Below are 22,786 nucleotides of genomic sequence, written 5' to 3' on the forward strand. Positions count from 1 at the left end.
TACAAGCTCTCCAAAGCGCGGTAAAGGATAGCAACTGTCGGTATTACATATACTGTTTAAGAGCTGTGGGCAAATAGGAAAGACAGGGATAAATACACTCCAGCCTTCGTGGACCCATACACGTAAGATTTTAAAGAGAGGTGTATATGGATCAGGAAATCTGATTTACAAACTTTGTAAATCCAAAATAGGTCAGCGATCTCTCATTCCTCCATTAGACATACGTGCTGCATGAGTGGGTCTCTCTCCAGCTCCCCGTCCATCCAGGTCACGGACGATTCTTCCCCAGGATCTGCTGTCACCGCTCACCTGTCCAGAGTGCTGCTGACTTTCTTACTAGCTCTGTCATGACGGCCCCTAGCATGCCCTGTCCCCTTTGGCTTAGCCTCCAACTGCCTCAATCGCGTATTTCATTCCTCTGCCTATTTCCTCACCTGGGATTGTTCTCTGCTTTTTGCCACTCGCACTGTACTTTCTCGGATCCCAAGACTCAGCTCAGCTTCCCTGTCCCTCCAGAGGCCTTTTCTGGTGGCTGTGGATAGAAGGTGCCCACGGAAACCCGTCGCGAAATGCATGCTCTATGGCGAGGAACTGGCAGCATCAAGTGAGGCCGTTAGTGCGTGACTATGAGGCTGCACCCTCTGCTGCGGATTAAGGCTCACGCAGTGGTGGATGGCGCCGTGGTTCACGACGGCAGTGCTGTCACAACAGCCAGCCCCGTGTGGTTTATAGCGTCTCACTCTGCAATGGGCTCTGCCTTTAATGGGCCACAGAGGAGCACCACCAGATGCCAGGCAGATGCTAGTGCCCGACCCTAGGCTTTCACAGCTAAACAACCTTCTTGTTAGAATCACTCAGCCGGGGCCGGGGAGATGGCTCAGTAGGATAAGCGCTTGACTGGCAAACGCAAGGATCTGAGTTCAATCCCCGGGCTGAGACAGTGACTTTCCGGGGTGTGTGGGGTCCCTAATCTGTGCCTCTCTCCTACGTAAGCCAACATTTCTGCGCATTTGGGTATTACCAGCAGTTTATATCTTCTTAATAACTTCCCTTGAAACTGCGAAAGTCGCTCAGCGGAGCCACGCCCGCTCCGGTGTGTTCTCAGCACCGAGCGCCCACGCACACCTAATTAGGAACCGGGGTCAAAAAGACCAACGCTCCCTGCTCAGCTCTTGGAGAACCGCACACACACAACGTGCCTGTCCACTAACGGCCCATCAGAAGCCTGCTGAGAGGAAGGGGCATGAAGGGAGAGCTGCTTCAAATCCATAGCTCCTTAACACAACCCTCCCGTTTCTCCTCCACATTAGAGGCGTTTCAAACCGAGGATGTGGTCATCTTGCTTTGAAGTATACGAAAAGAAAGCAGGGGCAATGGGTGGGACTTGGCGTTAGCACCGGATATGATCACTTCGCCTAGAAAGGGAGAAAGTTCTACCATGTTTAGGTGTGACTAAGGAGCGATTTTTATCTGTAGTAGAAGAAAATTCACTGGGAATGATGTCCTATTGATTAGCACCGCCTGGGACAGCAGTTTTAATTACTATCATTTACTAAAGCGAATAGCTCTAATCACCCTGTCATCACGCCCTGATCTTTTAAGTATCAATGGGGTTGGGGGAGAGATGATAATAAATGAATCCTCAAGACTTTGACATGCATTTCTTGTTTGGAAACTCAGGTGTTGGAGAGAGCGCGGCCTGAAGGTGGGGGCACGTGAAGAGGACAGTGTCGTCGGAGGTCGCCCTTAGCTCATGCGGCTAACACAGAGTCCCGCTGAGCTTAGATCAGCGTCAGCCCCGAGCTTGAGGGTGTTCGTGCTGAAGCCAGGATATGGGCGAGAAGAGAAAGGGAGTGCCTGTTACTTAATTTTTATCAAGAACATCCAGAGGAATAGTCCTAGTTTCTTCTGTTAAGATGTTTTCTGTTATTCAGTGCTGAGCTGGAGCAGCAGGTATGTGAAAGAGAGGGAAAGCTCCTCTGCTCGTGCCCACGAAAGACACTGGACACGTCTCCTCCTCACTGTGATCAATTACCAATACTGAAAAATAAGTACCAATACCAGGCCTCTTTTACGTACAATGTAAGTTTGCAATACATCATCACAAACTTGAGAAATATGTCCAGAGGGGAACATTACTGTACTAATGTACAATATTGAAAATGAAAGAATATTTAAAATAGCCAAGACCTTTTTAATAAACCAGAAAACATATGGAATGCTAAGTGCAAATAGCATGAAGGGACATTATTTTGGGCGAAGTAAAAATGGAGAATAAGAATAGGTGCAAGTAATTAATGAAACTGGCATATTTTAGAACAGGAAGGGAGATATAAGCAATCAGCTTACATGGAAAGATTTGATACCTGCGAATTTTGCACTGTTCTGCCACAAAGGCTCACAGCTTAGCCAAGGGGCAGAAATCTTGGTAATAGAGATGACTTCTTAACAAGCAAATGTCTGCAAAGCTCCCGAGCCTTTATTTTTATTTAGAAGCCACGCCGTTGACTTCTTCTATGGCAAGTAATGAAGCCTGCTCTAGTGAACTGTGTTTGTACCCTGAATTATCTCATTACTACCTTCTTCCTGAATTAATTTTAAGATTGAGTTAAAAATGAGAAGCAGGATGTTTAGTAGATTAAAAAGAGAAACCCCTCTTTATTCTCATAAATTAAAAGGAGCTAGAAAAGCATCTGAGAAAAGCCTAAACACAACCAGAAATTATGAGTTTTGGTGGAACCTAAAACATGTACTGTGAAAGAAATAACAAGGAGAATGAACTGTCCAGACAGTGCCCCGGAGCAGCCTGTTTACAGCCAACCTTTGGTAGAGTTTATAGATAATCAACATTTTAAATATTCATAATTACTCTGTCCATGCCTATGTGAAGCTGTTAGTACAGTAGTTTTAGGAAATCTGCCTCTAGGGAGCTGTCAGAAACAGACCACTCAGCCACAGAAAGAAAGAAGCAATGAAGAACCAGATTTCTGCAAGGTAAGGTCACCAGGATGGTTGGCCAGAAGGGGAGGAGAAGGCGGTAGAGTTTATAATTGCAGCGAAGATGGCGTTTGTCTCCTTCCTCCTCTTGATGTGACTTGAATCTTTTTCCTGGAATCTCTAGAACATGCAGCTCCCTTAGATTCTAAAACAGTGAAGCAAATTTGTATCTACAATAGATTGACTTGGTTAAAAAATATTTCTTCACCTAACCTCTAGAAAATAAATTTATTGAAAAAGAGATTTCTCAACTACAAGGATCATAGAAAATAAGTACTTCTTTTACTTTTGTAAACCAAATGGCCAATATTTGTGCTTGTCAGAGTTTGAAATATCTCCAAAATTCTTATTTGAGAGTTTTTGTCTCACACACTTATTAGCAATAATTGGTGACTAATACTTTAATATTCCTTTAGGGCTTGAACTCCTAGTAGATATTTTAGAAGGGATATCTTAACATTTATAATATCTCTAGGAGATCAATTTCATAATTTAAGAAATTAAGGAATAGACTTGCAAAACTATTTTCCTGCAGGACCAAACTCCTATTTGCTCATTCAAATGTACTTGCTGGGCTCTCACCGTGGGCCAGGATGGAAGATGTAAACCAATGAGACCGCCACCCTGAGGCGCACAGGGTCTGCTGCCCTGATGTGTTATTGCTGTTATCTGAATTTCTTATTCTAGCGTAAGCCAAAATTCCAAATCAAAAATGGTCACAACACCACTTTTTTCATTTGTTCTTTCATTTCTGCTTCTATTGCTCTGAGACTAGAATAATAATAATGGTTTATATGTCTGCGATGGGCAGTGAGGAAATATTCAGGATGCCCCGCCAAGAGGAAGGGTGCACTACTTTATAAAGTTAAATTAATAGATGGTTGTCTGTGACTTTCCAAATCTTTCAGCTCCTCTTAAGTCAAGCTGTGTATGAAAAGTCCTTCTTATATTCAAAGAAAGCACCCTGTCTGTGAACGTGGTGTTATGGGGGTCCACGTGGTCTTCATGCGCCTCCTTGCTTGCTTTTAACTTGGACGTACAACAGAACCTAAATGACAATTTATGATTTGATGTCACGAGGTCAGTTTTTAATTTTATATATGTGAATGACTCTTCCTGCTTAACTGAATAGTGGCTCCCCCAATACTAGCTATTTTTAAATTTTCTGGGATTTAGAGTTGGTAAGCACTGAATTTTTGAACTGACATGGTTCAAATCTCCACAGGTTTCTTACGTACTACAAGTTTCCTTGTTTCTTTCTTTCTAAAGTAAAACTCCTTTGGGTATTACACTGGGAAGTACCTGGTGGCTACAATGATGAAAGAGTGACTCAAATTCACCTACCAGAAGTCACTCAGCCTGGCATTTCAGCAAGCTTCCAACTCATATTTGGACCAGAGGAAAATGTGTCCTTTCTTCCATCCCCAATAATTTTCTTTCTTTTTATTTCAGGAAAAAAACAAAACTGAGATGAAGCTTGGAATCTGCAGTGCTCGACTATAAATATATCGCACAGGCAGATGCATCTGCATTGTTTCAGTCCAACTCAGCTTGCATGTTGTTTCCAATCCTTCCAAACTTGCTTTTTTCCTCCCAAATCTATTTTCACTAACTGAATATTAGTTCTTCCACAGTATTTGTCCAAATATTTTAAATAAATGAAGGTAAGGCATCATTTCTCAGCTGAATAGTGCTCTTGTATCACAAAATATGTCATGTTAGTATAAATTGGAGAAATGCTGGATGATGTAGGCTGTGGTCCCTTGCTGTAGCACTCCCCCAGTGCACTCACGAAAGTAAGGAATGTCCAAGTTCACTGAATCTCAGATAATTTGCAAGCACCAATGCCTAACACTAGTGTTCTCTGTGATACTCTGTGAAATAGAAGAAGGCACCCCAGCCCCTGCCAAAAATAGAGGCATTGTTTTATAAGATGAACTGTATAAAATCTCATGGCTTCCAGTGGAAATGGAATAATTCATGGTCTTAAAACTACAAGTAGCATCAAGCCTCCTATGTACAGGCAGCCCTAGAAAATAGAGAAGATAGTTGCTGAGATTCTTGTTTGACAGAAGAGGAGTCCTCTACCCCACAGGCTCGCAGGCATCCCACCTCCCTCTTTTTCCTCTATTAGGATCTTTTCCTAACCTAATGTTCTTTATTTTATTTCTTTAGACAGGACCTTGAAATTATAGCTTACAATTTATACAGGGCACACTATGTTTTCTCAATACTTTTGATTCCAATTCTCAAACTCAAACACAAAACTTCAAGCTGTAGTAATTCAGTTTCTTCTCATTCAGCCCCACTAATCACTCAGATCTTGATCATTGATGACTTGAGCTTGTACATTCCGATAGATGCCTTGCAGTTATCATCTTACGGTCAGTTTATGCTACATTTAACATGTTAACTGCTTCCTCTGCCTTACAATTCTTTCCTCACTGGTTTCTGACACAATGTCTCCGATTTCTAAGACAATGCCGCTTGCTGTTCTTGTTCTTCCTCATCCTCCGTCCTCTTCTTGTTCGCCCTCCTCTTCCTCCTCCCTGTTCCTCAGCTTGCAGGCTCTGCTCCTTCTTCCACTCCTCCAACAGCAGTGTCTTCCATTATTTGCTTCCTCAGTGGTCCTTGGTCCTACAGGTCACAGGATCCATGCACGATGTCACAACTCATCCAGCCAGGCACGGTGGCACCTACCTGCAATCCTAGCCCTCTGAGAAACTGAGATGAGAGGATTCCAAGTTCAAGGCCAACCCAGGCAATTTAGTGACTTACTGCAACAAAAACCAAGCAAGAAGACAAAGAAGGAACTTCCCATCACTTTAGCCTGCAAATCTGTGTGGAAGCTTCCAAATCCAACTCTATGCTTTCCCCGGGGGCCTGCGCAACACGCCTGCGTGCATGTCCCCCGACTCTAGTCACCATGCTGCTCCCCTCACTCTACCACGGCTGGATTATAAAGTCTAGGAGGACAGGACTTATTGCACTTATCAATCTGTATTCCCACTGATGGTACCATCGAACATAGAGGATCCAACCAAGCCATTTGCAGACTAACATATCTAAAATTGTGTACGATAGACGCATATTTTTTTTTCTAAGTCTGTCACTTCTTTTGGAGATTCAGATCATGGTAAATGACAATGCTGTCCACATATCAAGACATAACCCTGGGAGTTGTCTGTTTTCCTCACTTATTTCTATCGCCCCCAAAGTGGTAAAGTTTATTTTATTTCTATAATCTCTTCTTTCTTTCAGGAAAGCTCTGCGAAAATCTTCTACTACCTCTGAGTGTTGGTGTAATTGTCTCATTGCCCAGAAACTGACTTTCCTAAATCTATCAGCATCCTTCGTTTCCAATGACAGGGTTCATGTAGAAAGAGCAAGTGGAGCCTAAGAGGAGAAATACGCGGGGGAGATGGTAATGCAGTGGCAAGCACAGGAGTCCCTGGCTCTGCGCCCTGCCGATATTTCCTTGTGTGCCTGTCTCCTCTAAGCATTTCCATACTCATTGTATGTCACAGTTCTTCCAAAGAGCTTGACAGGTCATGGATTGATGGTGAATCTTCACAAGGGAAATGGAGGTAAGATATTTAATGGGTTCATGTATTTATTCAGAAAAGCAACGATAAGAACCATAAGTAGGGTCTCAAGATGGAAGAAAAAAATTAGAGCAGGTTTAAGAGTCATTTTTAGGGACACATAGCTTTGTGAGCATGCTGATTTCTGAAAGAGAAGGAGGAGGAGGAGGAGGAGGAGCTATAGGTTACTGAGAAGTTTAAGTCAGTGTAACAGACCTGAGTCATAAATACCACTTACAGTGATAAGGAAGAAAGGAAAAGATAATGAAAGGGATGTTACATTCAACTTTAAGCAAACTGAGTGTGTTTGCTTAAAGAATATGTTGAGTAGAAAATTGGAGAACTCCGAAGCATATGTAAATATTACATTTCTTAGAAACTAAATTATTGCTTTCCTTATACAAGTCCTTTTTGTAAAAAAGGTAATTTTCTTTTCTATAAAAATGTCTTTTTTGGGCTGGCCAAATAGCTCAGTGGACTAAAGTGTCTGCAAGCAGACACAGGGGCCAGGGGTTTGATCCCAGGCCTGTCGTGCTGGCCCCGCCCCCTGGGTGCGCTGAGATTGCAATTGAGACTGGGCATGGGGGTGAGCGCCTGTAATCCCAGCACTTGGGAGGCTGTAAACAGGAGGACCACTATGAGTCTGATCTAGTAGTGAGACCCTGAACACTCTGTAGACCCTTACCTAAAATACACAAGTAAATAAATAAAAATGTCTTTTTCACTGTAAAAAAGTCCCTTGCTTTATTTGAAATATTCTGGACAACAAAGAAAACACATGTATTCAAGGTATACAGTATGCTGCTTTCATATATATATATATATATATATATATATATATAGATATAGATATATAGATATATATGCACACTGTACATAGAAGCTACACACACCTCCTGGAATAGTGATTTTTGTGAGCTTTGGGCCGTGAAAAGATGAACTCTCAGCGAGTTGAAAGTAGGCCCGAAGTCATTTGCTACAGTCCATGTTTTTGTCTGTTTTGGCTGCTGTGCGAAAATGTTAGCCTGCGTGCTTTATAGAGCACAGAAAGTTAGATGCCTGCTTTAGAGCCTGAGAAGAGCAAGATTAGTGTGCGGGCAGACGGGCAGCCTTTGCATCTGGTGACAGACCTCTGGTGCATGGCAGAGAAGCAAGACAACTTTAAAGGCAATCTTTATAAGGGCAAGAAATCTCCTTCCAATGGCCTCTATTACCATAAAGTAGGTGACAGGTTTTTAACGTATGGCTTTAGGCAGACCCAAGCACTGTGCCCATAATAGGGGCCATACTCGTCTGTCCATCTGACCGCCAGAGCTCATTCCTAGCGTGTAACAGAGTCTTTGGGTCCTTTGGCCATGGTCTCTCATTTCATGGGCATAAATATGGAAAAATGTGGATGGGACTAATCTAGGTAAGATTAGCTAGTTTCAGAGGAACTAGCCCTGCATAACTGCATATGTGGACTATAAAAAGTAATTTTTTTACTGTTTCCTAAAAACACTTACTTTGCATTTTCAATGCCCTAATACCAGGCACGATCTGTTTGCATCATTTTTATGAAGGAAACACAAATTTTAGAATCTGATTGTACTCTATGTTAAAAACAAATCATTATCATAGTGTGGCTGCAAAATTTTCACATTCATTAATTTCTAAATGTTTTATCTTTATGGATTAAATGCATTAGTTTTGTCAAAGAAAAGAATTTTTCTTCCTAAAAATGAAAGGTAGCAAACATTGTCTAGTATTTTCTAGGAGTCAGTATATCAAGCCAGAAGGAAGTCATCTCCTGGATTTTGCAAAAACTGTTTTATTGTCCCCTGTCACATATATTTAGGAGAACAAAATCACTAAGCAGTCACACCTCTTATACACTCAGCTCTAATGCAGTCTGTCCTTTCAGCATCCCATCAAGACTCAGGGGACTTTTTTTCCTCCAACTTAAACGAATCCCCTCCTCTTCTAGTGTGCACCCACAGTGCTCATATCTGGGCCAGCTCTTTCCTCCTTAATATTTCCCTCCATGGATTTCTTGGTTCTCCTCTTCCTAGAATTCTCCTTTCTACTACAATCATGAAAACAGGCAATGACGCTTCACTGATCCTAAGTACTGAATATCACTTTTTCCCTCCCTTCAGCAACAAGCTGGGGAGAGACGTCCTGTGCTTTGTCTTCTTCACCCTCTATGGATAAATCCCCCCCTGAATTCCTGTGAACTGGTTTCTGCTTCCAGCATGCAAATGAAAATGTGCTCCAAAGTCACAGAATGACAGTTTTGTTTATCAAACATAATGCTTTTGCTCAGCCATTGTGCCTCTTCGCGTTCCTGAGGGACACTGGTGCTGACTGCTGACATTTATTTCCAGCCCTCGCCGGGATGTTGGGATCCCATGTGGCCGCATCCTGCAGGCGCTGTGGTTCTTGCCACCAGTTGGGCTACTTATCCAGAAGCCGCCATGGTTCCAGCCCCTTCCCTCCACGTCAGCCCTTCCCAAGAGGTCCTTCCTTTGTCTTGTACACTACCCGCCTACGCTCCTGGTGGCAGCCTGAAGACTCAAAGCCTCCACTCCTAGTCCCATATCTGGAGACTGTCTCGTGTGGATGGCCACCAGCGTCCGCCTCTCACGAGTGAGTCCCACACTCGGTCACCTTCTGCCGACTGCCCTGCCTGAGATCTGGGAGTTACAAAGCACACACCACTAATGGCACTGGCCTCTAATCTCTTCCTGCGGAGCAGACTGGCAAAATGCAAGCCGCTATAGCACAGAGCAGAGAGGGCGCCGGGCTTTAACAGCCTGTGCACTCAGATGCCTGAAGTATGTGCGACAGAGTGTCACTAGTATTTTTCCATAGACTTCAAGGCTGAGTGATTTTTAGGGACTTTAACAGTCATCCCTCCCAGAGCATTCAACGTGACCGGGCATAATTTTGAAAGTAAATGAGTTCAGTGTAATATAAATATCCCAAGTCATTGCCCCCTCTCTCTAGCGCCTTTATGTCGTTCCCACATTGATTCCATAGCACTTAGGTTATCCTAAAAGGGTTTCGATTCGAATCCCTGGTTCCAATTTCCTGCTGCAGGATTTTACTCTGCGTGGCGTCCTAAGACAGACAGAGCCCGCTCTTCCCTTTGATCTCGCAGTGAGGGATCTAAACTTCGGGGGCCTCCTAAGCCCCTCTTCCAAGATTTCAAGACCCGGTTTCACGTGGCTGTCCTCCCTTGCGCTCCTGCCGCGCTCTGCTTCTCCTGGCCCTCGTCTCCTCCAGGCTTGGTCCTGCGCTCGCCAGCTCTCACGGAGGCTGCCCGCTCCCTCCTACCAGAGCCGCCAGGGAGCATCTCCCCGGTGCTGAGGGCAGGCATCCCAGTGTTCATGGAAAGCCTTGCGAAGGGAGCGCGACGACCTTCACATAATGCATACGCCAGGAACTGAGCAGAAGCCTGCGATCCTCATCCCCCAGAGAGAGCGGTAAGAAGCCGAATCCACGCCTCAGCGGCTTGACGCCCACACTGTGGGCACCAGATTACAGCCATCTCCGGGCTCCCTTTCTCATGTGCCATCCCGAACGTTCGGTTCAGCATGAAGCATTCGCTCCTTGCTGAGGACAGCTGCTCCCCATCCCGGGCGCGCTGCGCTACAGGCCGCCTCCCAGCCCTCTCTAAATAATTCATGGCCGTGTCCCCACTTGTACCCTTTGGAACAGAAAGTGGGTCTTATCACTTGTGGGTAAATTTTCTACCATCGGGCACAATTCTGGCAGTGACTTCAGCATAATATATGTTTTCAATAAATCGTTGATTAGGTTTTATAAAAATGACATTAATACTAATTTTCTTTCCTTCCAGGAAGTCAAAAGTAAATCACATAAAACAATTATAAATATTTAATGTAAACTAATAATAGCCAATTTATAGCCCATGCATTATTTTTTCATCTTTATACCAATAGCAATATTGGTATAAAGATAATATTATGCTTTAGAAAGGAGCAACATAATGTTCCTTTTATCTGATCAAAACTTTCACTAATACCCAGAGAAGATGTGAATAACACAACAATTTTCATACATAGTTTTTCCTTTCCTGCAGATGTGTGTGAAGTTCAGTGATAACTTTTGATATATACAATGTATCATTTAAATTCAAATATGCATTTTTCAAAGCTGTTTAAAATTGTTAATTTTTCCTTTGATCTGACACAGAATACATGCTTTTAAATTATATAGCCACTTAAAATGATCACTTTTTTTTTTACTTAAAAGATGTAACTATGCAACCTAACTATTAGGTTGACCAAATAGTTCAGCAGATTAAAGTGCTTACAAGCAGAAGCAAGAACCGGGGCTTCGATTCCCAGGCCTGCAGTGCCAGCCCCACCCCCGGGGCAGGCTGAGACTGCAATTGAGACTGGGTGTGGTGGTGCGCGCCTGTAATCCCAACTCTTGGAAGGCTGTAAACAGGCGGATCACTACAAGTATGATCTAGTAGTGAGACCCTGAACACCCTATAGACCCTTCTCTAAAATACAAAAAAAAAAAAAAAAAAAGTCAAAAGTAATTGCATGTTGTAATATAAGGCTCAACAGATCATGTATTTTAGACACTTACCATGCTATAGCTGAATATTTTCAGGGCAAATTGCCCCAGTAACAGTATTTAGTGATCCGCTAAATAAACCAAGAGAAGCAACTGACAATGGTTCTAGTAGTTTGGTGAATTTATCCCCAAAAGGCTATCAGACAGCATGAAATCTGTGTTAATTTCAGAAAAGATTTAATTTTGGTGCTTATAGCCTTACAATGCGTGGGGAGAGCGCCTCAGTAGATTTGAATATTTCAGGCACCTGAAGACCTTGCCCTCTGATTGCACAGCAAGCCTTGGTCAGAAAACGGAACAGGAATTCGAGTGTTAAGTGTCACCAGCGGTGCTCACCTGCTGTGGGGACCTTTTCTCCTTTCTTAGTTTCAGGTGCTGGAAAAGAACATACACATACACACAAACATACAACAAAAGGGAAAAAGTCGTTAAAAAAATAATTAGTACTAAGTTGATTAAAGGGAAGTTTTAAATTAATGTTTCTTACATATTCTTGATTTCAATTATAGGAACGCATGTCTATTAGCAATGAAACACGTATTTTGATAAATTATAAAGTAACTACAAAATTACTTTGATTTTTTGCAGTCCAACTTGCTACCATGTTTTATATCAATCAAGGAACTTCACATCTCGTCTTTAATAAAAACCGAACTATTTTGAGTCATAAGAGTTTTCTGATGAACTCTAAGTATTGGCAATAGAAAATTAATAAACTTCAGAAAAAATGCTTTCCATAATCAATTTATAATATTTGTTCAATTCACAGAGCTCCACCTGGTGGTTAACTGAAGAATGTCAAAATGATACAACTATTGCTTTATTAGTGATCTTATTATTACTAATTTTTAGAAGATAAATTGTCCTGCTATAAAACATATTGGGATGAAATGTCTTGCTCTCTTATTGTTACAGAACAATGAATTTTGTCTAGAAATTCTACATTCTAATTTAATATCATATTGAGAAATATTTTTACAAATGCCTATTATTTTATTTGTTTGTGGTACCAGAGATCAAACTCGGGACCTTGGGCTTGCCAGGTGCGCGCTTATGAAATGGAGCTGTCTTCCAGGCCCAACAAATGCATATTTTTAAGCTATGCAATCAATATGTGCACCACCATCCCAGCTGGGGTAGGTTATTCTATGTTCCAGTTTCCCAGTCACATTTGTTTTAACGAACTTCAATGCACATCTTGTAAAAATCAGGTGTCAGTGGTCGTATGGCTGTTTGACATTTTGCACTTGATCGTAGCCAGAAGTGACGATGGTAGTTTGATCTTTTGGCATGTATTCCTTCCTCTGAATTGATGGGTTCGCTTAACTTTTTTTTGACCTCATTGGACAAACCTGAGGTCAGGTTTTACGTGCCTTACCATTGTGTTGTAGGGCTGGGGAGATAGCTCAGTGGCAAAAGTGCTTGCCTGGGAAGTGCAAGGTCCTGAGTTCAATCACTGATACAAAAAATACAATGTAATAGCAAGCTTTTATAAATCCTGGAGTAGAAATTAAAGGTAAACTGATAGCCCGTGATCACACTTCCGCTGCTTGCCTCACAGTTAGACCGGTAAGTTCAGCCGAACTTGAGTGTCTGTACCCAGCTACTTCTTCCAAATAGCCAGCAAGGTCAGCTTGCCCACAGCCAGCTGTAGTGTCTACGCTTCTTCTACTTAATATATGTATTCACTTAGTTTTCTTTCAGCTTGCTTCAAGGCCTTCGTGCTCGGAATACACCGCCCCTGTGGAAGGTGCATTCAGTTCTACTCACTCAGCTCGGGTCCCCTCCATCCCAGGAAGTTCCTGTCTAAACAATTCCTTTTAAGTAAACTTGAATACAACAAATCTGTCTGACAACATATGACTCGATTCTTGTAATCCATGTAGCCAATCACTAAATAACCACCAGCTTTACACTTCTTGCTTGTAAACTATATTTCATCTCAACTCAAAACTCACTGTGGGCTGATGATTTGAAACTGGCTCCTATCAACCTGCTAGCAATACACTAAAGTCACTTTCCAAACTCTTCGGTGTGGAGCACTTTCTTTTATACCCTTTCTCATAATACTTTTTGATTTTTTTTATCTATGCTTCCTATTTAGATTTTAAAGCAAGTAGTATATATCTGCTTTATGACTCATAAACCAATGTCTGATCAATCTCTACTATCCCATTAATACATAAGTACTACTTAATGAATAAATGAAGTGATGTCAACCACAGAAGGACCAAAGTTCTAAGATAAATTGATTTATCTCATATTTTTAGAACTAAATATAATTATTGTAGGGCTCATAGCTTTTACATTTAGATTTTGTTTTACAAACTTGTCTTCAATTAAGTATTTTATTTTTCTGTGTCCAAATATAACAAATATCATCCCATTAATTCAGTGATTTTTTCCTATTACTAGATTTCCTGCTGCTACATTACTTTTCTCAGCCAATTTGTGGTAAATCTAAGTCACATAATTCCTTTATCTGTAATAAAAAAGTATTTCTTTGCTCATGAATATTAATGAGATTTTTGTTTCATTGAGAAGGAAGAAATTCCTTCTTTTCTTAATTATTCCTCCTTGACTGAATAATGCTAATGTCAACGGTGTATTTTGAATTTTCTAGAAAACTCTCTAAATTGTACTAATGAGAATTAATGTTTCTGCAATATTTATTGTGGCCTATGTAATAAATGGCTCCCTGTGAATTTTCATAATTTCAGTATTCTGTGAAGTACTGCTTTTGGCCCCACTTGTGGAGGTGGCCGTGGGCCTGGCTGACATTGAGTCATTCCAAGAAACCCACCCAGCTGCCCAAGGCAGCCACAGGGCCCTGTGTTCCCAGCCTGTTGCCTGCTCCAGAGGGCATATGCCACAGGCCATGGGCTCCTTTTTAGTTTCCATTTCTGATTTAAATATTCTAACCTATCAGAAACGAGTTCCTGCCTGCTCAGCCCCATCCTTCCTGCTGCCTAGGCTGGGTTTCACTGCCTTTTCCCGGGCTGGGCTCAGGTTTGCAGTCCTCCTGCTTCAGTCCCTCAGGGTTCCGAGCCTGTAGGTCTACACCACTCAGCCCAGCTTGAGTTCTCTCCCTGAGCATGCCTTAGGCCTCACTTTCCACCCTGCACACGGCTCTGATCCTTGCCAGTGACACTGTCACTGAAACCTGGAAATGGAATATTCTTAGCTTTACTGGTTGTCAAGAGATTTTGTTTTGGAAAAACAAACAACATGCAGAGTCTGCTATGAGCCGTGAGCACAACACGCCCGCATCAGCTTGCACATGGACGCATCAGCACTCTGTGGACACCCACATCATGCTCACAGCGCTGTAGTGAACACTTAGTAGTGTGCAGACAGTTCTACTGACTGAACCTCTGGGTAAGCTGCAAGTCCTTTTGTTGCATGAAAGTGAACTTTCGTGTCTCGGAATTTTACACTAACCTCAAGCCCTTGCTCAGTTTTCTGACCTTGAGCATCTACACATTTCTTTTCAGTTTCATTTTGTCATCACTACATGGAGGAAGTGGAGTTGTAAAGTTAGGTGAGAGTTGTAAGGGAAAAGAACATAGCCATTTGAAACATTACGCTCATGCCTTTACACTGCAGGGTCTTTCAAAATAATTTTCTTTTTTTATTACAGAATTGGGACTTTTGTCCTTAAGTGTGCAAAGCACAACCGTCCTGCAGGAAGCTGCCCGCAGACTTTCCAAGTGAGCAGTTCTCTCGCGAGGCTGGCTGGCCCCTGGGGGCCCAGTGGCCTTCTTGTGCAGCTGGCATTTCTATTGACGGTTAAGTCTTTAGTCTCAGGTCATGTGAGGAAGCAGTTCTGACCTAGGACTTGTTTCCAATCACACATAAGAAAACCCACAGCAACAGACTCATCAAGAAAAAAATGACAGTCTATGCAGAGAAGCTTTAGGGAACCAAGTCCCAGCGACCGACACCAGCAATCGGGGAGCGGAGAGCAGGAAGAGCAAAGGGAACTTAGCTTTCTCCCTGGCCTGGCTGGTCAGGCTTCTGGCTGCTGGTCCCCACCGTACGCTAGTGAAGTGCCTGATCTGTGCAAACCTTCCCGCAGAAGCTTTCCTGCTGGCCTCCACGTGCAACGTTCTGTATTTCTGGATCAGAAACGTGGAATCAAAAGTCCCCAGGCTGAGGCTGTGCGGCGGAGGACCTGCCGCAGCCCGGGCAGCAGACTGCCAGCTGTGGGCTGTGGACTGGACAGGGCACAGGAGAGCCTGGGAGGTCAGTCGCACTACCACCTGCTCGAGGTCAGAGCACCGTGCTCTCAGGTAGAGTAGGAGACTAAAACCTCAGCACCCAAGTTGGGGAGAGGAGCAGCCGAGACTCAAGATCCTCACGTGTCTCTGCGCTTTCTTCATGAAGCAAAAAGCAAGAGATTCATTGAACATGGACATCTCAGGAACCTGCAGTCCTTTCAGAAGGCCTCTACACTGAGCACCTTGCTGGGTGGAAGTTGCGCATCTGCCTTGGGCTCTCTGCTTTCTTTTGGGTATGTGGCTGTAGCACTCCAAGTTCTTTAGCCCATAAAAGAATTACATGTGTAATAAAACACAGTAATATTTATTAATTTTGCAATGAGTGATTTTTCCACATGGTACTCACTGAGTTTAGAGTACCAAGTACATTGTGTGTAGGGCATTTATAGATTAAATATGCTTTGGCTTGTCAGATCTCCAATCCCAATATCATAAACATCACAAGCATCATGAGGGATTACTTTCTCTGCTCCATGAGAACACTTACAGTCCGTGTCTGCTAAAGAGAAGGGAATTTGTGTAATTCTTACACACCACTGCTACAAGGTCACTAGTATACTGAGCCCATTTTATGGAAGAAGACACTGAGGTTTAATAGCCTATGTCTGTACTGTCTAGGAAGTAAGTATTAAAGCTGATTTGAATCCTGATTTTTTTCTAATTTCAAAGCTTTAACTAGTCTTAAATACACTGCTATATCTGCTGTGTTATACATAGAATTGCGTCTTCTAAGCATTTCATATTTAAAAACTGTATTTTTTTAAAACCACATTTTATATCATGCAACTTATATGATCAAGCTTATATTATCAAGGCCAACTGCCAGCAGCTATTAAAATCATAGTTAGCATTTAAATAAGACCACGAAGTTTGTATTTTTGAGCCAGTGATTAAACCACAAATTATTTTAATTAGTCTCTTAAATTGAGTTGCTACAACTAAGCAAATAGGCTGAGCGTGGGTAGTGAGTTGATAGTCTCCTCACACGCTCCTTGTTCAGTGTTGGTCACACCATGTCACAAGAAGACTTTACATAGAGAAACAGGCCACAAGCCCTAGTGAGAAGCCCATGGAGACGTGCCCGCAGAGGTAGCTCTTGTGCACGCTTGTGGGTCTGGACAGAGGACCCGGGTCTGCTAGTGCAGTGTGGCCAAGTGCAGCCCCAGCAGCCGGGTTCCTGGCTACTTGGCCGAGTCACTACTCTTGGGGTTTTGGTACAGTTCATATCTGGCCACCCTGGCTCTTAGAACTGGGATGCTTTCATGGTGACTGGGCTTTAGGAGCCCTAGTGGACTGCCAGCAAGAGCTGGGAGCTGGCTGGGGAAGGCTGCCACCAGAGGTGTGTGCTGGAAGCCACCTCCCTCAGGTGCCTTCTCCCTCTACTTCCGGCCACCCTGCCCTGAGCAGCCTGTTGGACCCACACTGCTCCATCCTGCTCTTTCTCCTCAGGAGCCATGACTGAGGCCCAAAATGAGCCAAAGAAACCTGTGCTCCTTCAAGTGCTGGATATGAGGTGTTGGTTCTCAGCAAGGAAAAGGCGACTGACACTTTCCTTTCAGATGAACGCAAGCGGGGCTGCTAAGACAGCCAAACTGAACACTGCACGCAAGCACTTAGGGCTCTGCCAGCTACAAAACAATGCACGTTAGTCATTGATATTCTGAATTAATGTCTTATCCTTTTGTGAGACAATTCAAAGTCAAATATATTTAAATAAGTATGCTTAAATAAAGCAAAATCATATTTACTATCAAAACAATTCATTTATTTATTCTAAGCTCATGACACTCACATTGTATGAGCAGTCATTTGGGTTTTTTAAAATAAAACCTGCACTTAATCCTGCTCCTCCTCCTCCTGCTGCTGCTGCTGCTGCTGCTGCAATATGCACACATCTGCTCCTTGTGCCTGAGTCCTTGCTGAGTGGGACGCACAACCACCCTTGCTCCTCGTGCCTCAGTCTCACCACTTCAGAGCGGGCCACCACCCTGTGACCTCAGCGCCTCCCCCGGCTGTGTCTAGAGAGGAGCACTTTGCAAAGGTCCCGTCTCCTGCAGTCCAGTTCTTTCTGTGTTGTGTGGACACACAGCTTCGTGGTCCAGATAAATGCGGCTGCGGGAAGGCAAGCGTTGCCTCTGCCTGGCCGTGAGTTTGATTCAGAAAATTTTCAATTCACAAACTTTCAAAAGCAGATCTATCTTAAGCTTCAGTGAGGTCAGTCACGAGGAAAGCTGGAGCCTGGTATCCACTGCTTAGCAAGTTTTCATCTTCCTGGTCTCTGCGTCTTTAGCGCAATATCCTGTTTGCTGTTCCATTTCCGACTTCTCACCTCAGGCGCCTGGGTGGATGGTTTGACACCCCTGCTTTTTCGAGGCCCATGTTCCCTTACTGCATTATAAAATCAGCTTCACTTACATTCAGGAATAAAGAATCACTCCACAGATAACACAGAAGGAAGGACAAGGTATTTGGAAGAGCTTGCTTTACCTCATCCAACTCAAGGAGTGGCAGGGATAATTTTTGTATGCAGTTGATGAAAAACAGAAAAGAATAAACTATGGAAATTTCCAAATTTGAAATTTATTTGCTGTCCTTACCTAATTATCTAATACGGGGCCTCTGCACTTCTTTAAATCATACCTGTCTTATCTTATAAGATGGGAACAGTTGTGACTACCTCAGATATTCGTGGCTAAGTTTAGAAGGAAGGGTGCATACAGAGTCTGATGCACCTTCCTTGAGGTGGCTCTGGCGTCCCTTTGGCTTCCCGGCCGGATCGCTTGCTCACTGCTCTTGTGGATCTGGAGGATGCGGGCTTTGTGCTGCTCAGCTGTGCAACCTCGATGCCCAGACTATTCCCGGATGGTGTCTGCACTCACGGAGGATCTCAGTATGCGAGCATGAAAATGCTACTTTAGAATGACAAGAACGTTAAACTATGCTTCCTTTTCAGATTTTTGCACCACAACATGCGGTAGATTCCCGCTTCCATTCATCAAAGCCCGTACTCAGGCGGGAAGCCACAACGGAGTCAATGCACCGCATATTCAGTACGGAGTGCCTTCACACTTGCGTATTTAGTTCATTCCATCTCTTAAAACGATCCACCATGGGCAGCTTACAGTTTCTTATTTCAGAATTGAAGTTGGAGTCTCAAGTTATTGAGCACAGTGCTTTCCATGTATCACAGACACAACACACACACACACACACACACACACACACACACGCCCCTCTGTATATGTAGAGGGCACAATGATCTCTGTATGTCATAGACATGCATGCACAGACAAACCTCTGTACAGGATGTTCCCTGTTTGGGTCTGCCCAGCTCCCTCACCCCTTTATCCCCATTAAGTCAGTAGGAAAAAAACTGTTCCTTATTTGCTTCCCCAGGCATAACTTGAGATCCTAAAATAGCTATCATTGACACTGGTGGCCCTTAATGTATGATTCAATGCTTATTTATTTATTTGTATTTAGCGCAAGGTCCATAGGATTTACAGGGTCTCACTACACAGACCGGATTTGTAGTGATCCTCCTGTTTTCAGCATCCCAAGTGCTAGGATTACAGGCACACGTCACCAATCGCCATCTCAGCTTGTCCTGGGTGGGGGGGGGCGGCACGGCAAGCCTGATTCAATACTTTATGCTTAAACCCTGAGTCTATAGTCCTTCCTTGGTGAGACCCCCTCTATGAGTTTGATGTTACAATAAATAAATAAATTTAAAAAATAGATTGCTGAGTGGATGCTAAACACACAAAAACAGGCTCGAGGGCCTCGTTCCTTTCAGTACAGACTAGACGCACACATCGCCTCTGTCTTGCTCGGCTCTCGCTGCGTCTTGCGATCCTTTCTGTCCTACGTACTAACTGCAGGGCGCCGTGTTCGCGACAGCGTCGCTCCGCTGTGCTCTGCTCCCTTCGTCTTTCCTTCCCGGAAGCTGCACGGTGTGACTGTGCCCCTAAATCAGTGAGACATAGTTGGGGGTGGCTGAGAGCACGTGGGCCACACGACACGGCCAGAGCGAGGCCCCAGGATGGTGAAGACGGAGCCAGCTCTCACTGGGCGCGTCTCAGCTGATGCGCTCTTGGGCTTAAGGCTCTCATCCTGCTCAGCAAGCTGTAACTTAATCACTTGCTTGGTAAGCGGGAGACACGCCTTGATGGAGGGACGGTAGCTAACTAGGTATGGGTGCTGTTTCTCTGGGTACTGGCTCTGGTTTTCTAAACTGAAAGGAGAGTAACAGTTGTGCTCACAAACGGTCTTAAGCTTAAGCATCTGTTATCCCACAGCGGTGGAAATCTGTAAGAATAGTTGATGACTTTATATGAAAAATAACATGCTCAAACATTTGCAAGTGGACAGGAAAAATGAAAATGATTGTTATGACATTTAATTTTTTGCCTCAAGAAGGTAAACACTGGAGAGGGTTATGGCTTAGATTTGGGGGTGTGCCCTAGATCCTCACCTGCGTGGAAGATTGTGGGGTCCTGGGATGCTGTTCTCCCTACGAGTTTTCAGCTGCCTTGTGAGGCTGCGCCCTGGCTGGAGCCTACTCCTGGGCAAGGCCCAAATCCTGCTGGGCTGCGCCCTTGGGCCTTGGCTGCAGGCCCTTCTCCCTGACCCTTCTGTACTTGAGCCTGCCAACCCCGGACCCTGGCTTCTGACAGCCTGAGCCCAGAAGTCCTCTCGTCTCTTAAGTTGTGAGTGTTGTATCTCAGAGACCAGAAAGTGACTGAGGCAGGGTGACAGGACAGGTAGGCTCACAGGGTGACAGTGACGCACTCTCTCCTTCTATTCTACTCCCTTAAAGAAAGCTTAGATATAAAGCATGTGATAAAAGGAATATTGGGGCCTTAAACACACACTCTGTCATCTATCATCTATCTATCTATCTATCTATCTATCTATCTATCTATCTATCTATCTATCATCTATGTACCTATTTATTTATCTTCTATCTTATGTATACCCATCATATATTTTATATATGTTAATGATATGATATATATTAATATATGTATGATTTGGATACTCCACAGCCCCTGCCTAAATTGCTTTTGCAAAGCCAACACCTGTAGAGAAACTTCTGGCATCTGTAGCCGCTTTCCTCACCAACACGTAGCTCCTTGTGTTCCTTCAGGGCGGCATTATCTGACAGTGAACTTGAGGCTGCTAGGCTACAGCCAGTTGCTGAGCGTGAAAGTCACTCTGCTATTGGTATAAGTTTCACTTTTACAGTTCTTCAAAAATGAGTGATCATTGATTTGTAAAGGCACTTATTACTGGTATTCTATGTTTAGAGTCTTGATTGGTCTTTTTAAGTCAACAAATAATAGTTTTCCTCCATTCCTAGCAAGTACAATCATTATAAAAACAAAATCTTAACTATGTTAAAATAAGCGTTGCTAATATGTTCTGATGATGCAAAAAGAAAATAAGATTTTTTGGTAATAGCTATGTAGTGAGATCCTGTACAAATACATTAAAAAATCTCATAGTAATGACAGTATTGTGTATAAGTATACTGTATATAAATTGGGTTAAAGACAATTTTTGAAAATTCAGAATGTTGAGACAAATGTATAGATTAACTAGATTTTCTTATTAAAATCATCCATTATAAAACACAAAATAAACTCCTCTGGTAAATCTCTGTGAACAGAATCAGAGCTTTAAATAACATCACAGCCAGAATGTTTTGGAAGGAAATTCAGTCTCTTTAATTAAGCACTGGACACTGGAATATCTTTGGGTGCGGCAGACCAAGAGTACCGGGGAGGTCAGCAGACCTACGCTGGGTCCAGGTGCTGGGGAGGCTGGGCAGGGGTAGTGTCTGAGGCCAGCTCTCTTTGATTCGATCTCATAAAAGCAGAAGCCCAACTTATATTCTTTCCACAACACATCCTGGCATCCCCAGTGTATTTGTGCCTGGATATCTCCGGGTGAAAGCACAGCTTCCGATGCACCCTCTGGGCCTTTGCAAGGAGAGGCAAACCACGGAACACCACCTGTAGGACCCAGGCGACCGGCAGAGGCGGGAGCTGTCCCGCAGGCTGGCTGCAGCCACCACAAGGTCAGGGTCCCTGGCTCCCGCGCCACTCACCCCTCACTCACTTTACTCAGAGCCTTGTTTCACACGCTTGCCTTCTTCCCTGAGAAAACTGCCCGTGCGCGCCCTGCTGCAGGCTCCTCACAAGGACAATTTCTCAGATAAGTTTTTCTTCAACCCAGATCTCCTGCTTGAACGTCACACCCAGTCGCCAAGTCTACGATTCTATCTGAGGGCCTAGAAGGGCTTTGCGCCCAGCACGTTGGGAACTGGATTACGCTCTTCTGCCCCATCTCGGCTTCTCATACCCGCCTCGGTGTCTGCCTCCCCCAGGACCTCATCTCATTTGTATTCTATGACACTGAGGTGATTTTGAACTCAGTTTCTACTTTAATATGTTACCAAGTCCATGATATTGAGTTCTAAGTACACTAATCTTCTCTCCAAGTTTACACAAAGCCCTAATATTAATATGGGTTCATATGAATGCATGTCTTAGCAAATAAAAACTTTCATGCAGTTTCAAAAGATTCCTGCTGTTGTTTGTTTCTCACCTGTTGTGCTTACACTGTGTCATGGAAATAAGTTACCCTTGTTGTCTAGGTGATAAATTATAGATTATTGCCCACACTTTCCAGTGATTATAACATTATTTTTCAACTAAGTATTTTTAAAACAAATGTAAAGTGACAAGGTTGACATTTCAAGAATTTGCTCTATTTTAAATTAAACTGTAGAGAAATATTTAAAATGTTACCAGGCTTTTTTTTTTTAATGGAACCAGGGATTGAACTCAGTCCCTTGTGCTTGCCAGGGAAAAGCTTATGAGATTGAGCCATTTCTCCAGCCCCCACCTTTTGTTAATTATTTACGGTCATATATTTTCTCAGTTTATGGCTATTTCCAGTTTGTTCTCTTCTGATTTTCCTGTGTTTTGGTTGGATTGCTTTTAGGAGAAGTTTCTTTTTCGTTCTTGGCGACCAAATCCAGGGCTTGGAGGTTGCTAGGCGAATGTTCCCTGCTGAGCTGAGCCCCAACCCAGTTTCCGGCTTGGGTTTGCACTCCTAGTACACTAAACTACTCACTTATGGCCCAAAGTTATAAATGTGCGTGTTCTCTTCTATAGTCGTGAAGTAGAATCGTTCTAATAGTATTTCAGGGGCTGGCGATAAAGCTCAATGGTGCAGGGCCTGTCTGCAAATGCAAGGTCCTGAGCTTGATTTCAGGAAGAGAGAGAGAGAGAGAGAGAGAGAGAGAGAGAGAGAGAGAGAGAG

General features: G+C 43.4%; 1 protein-coding gene across 1 annotated transcript in view; it reads right to left on the reverse strand.

Annotated features, from left to right (window-relative positions):
* Nucleotides 1–22,786, reverse strand: part of LOC111816545 (triadin-like) — a 114,772-nt gene that overhangs the window by 28,360 nt on the left and 63,626 nt on the right. The window contains exon 11 of the mRNA XM_023714215.1: nt 11,511–11,549. Coding sequence (XP_023569983.1) covers nt 11,511–11,549 — 39 coding nt within the window. The remainder of the gene's footprint in view (nt 1–11,510; nt 11,550–22,786) is intronic.

This window comes from Octodon degus, unplaced genomic scaffold, assembly GCF_000260255.1.
Source record: "Octodon degus isolate 3935 unplaced genomic scaffold, OctDeg1.0 scaffold00034, whole genome shotgun sequence".
NCBI classification, from domain to species: Eukaryota; Metazoa; Chordata; class Mammalia; order Rodentia; family Octodontidae; genus Octodon; species Octodon degus.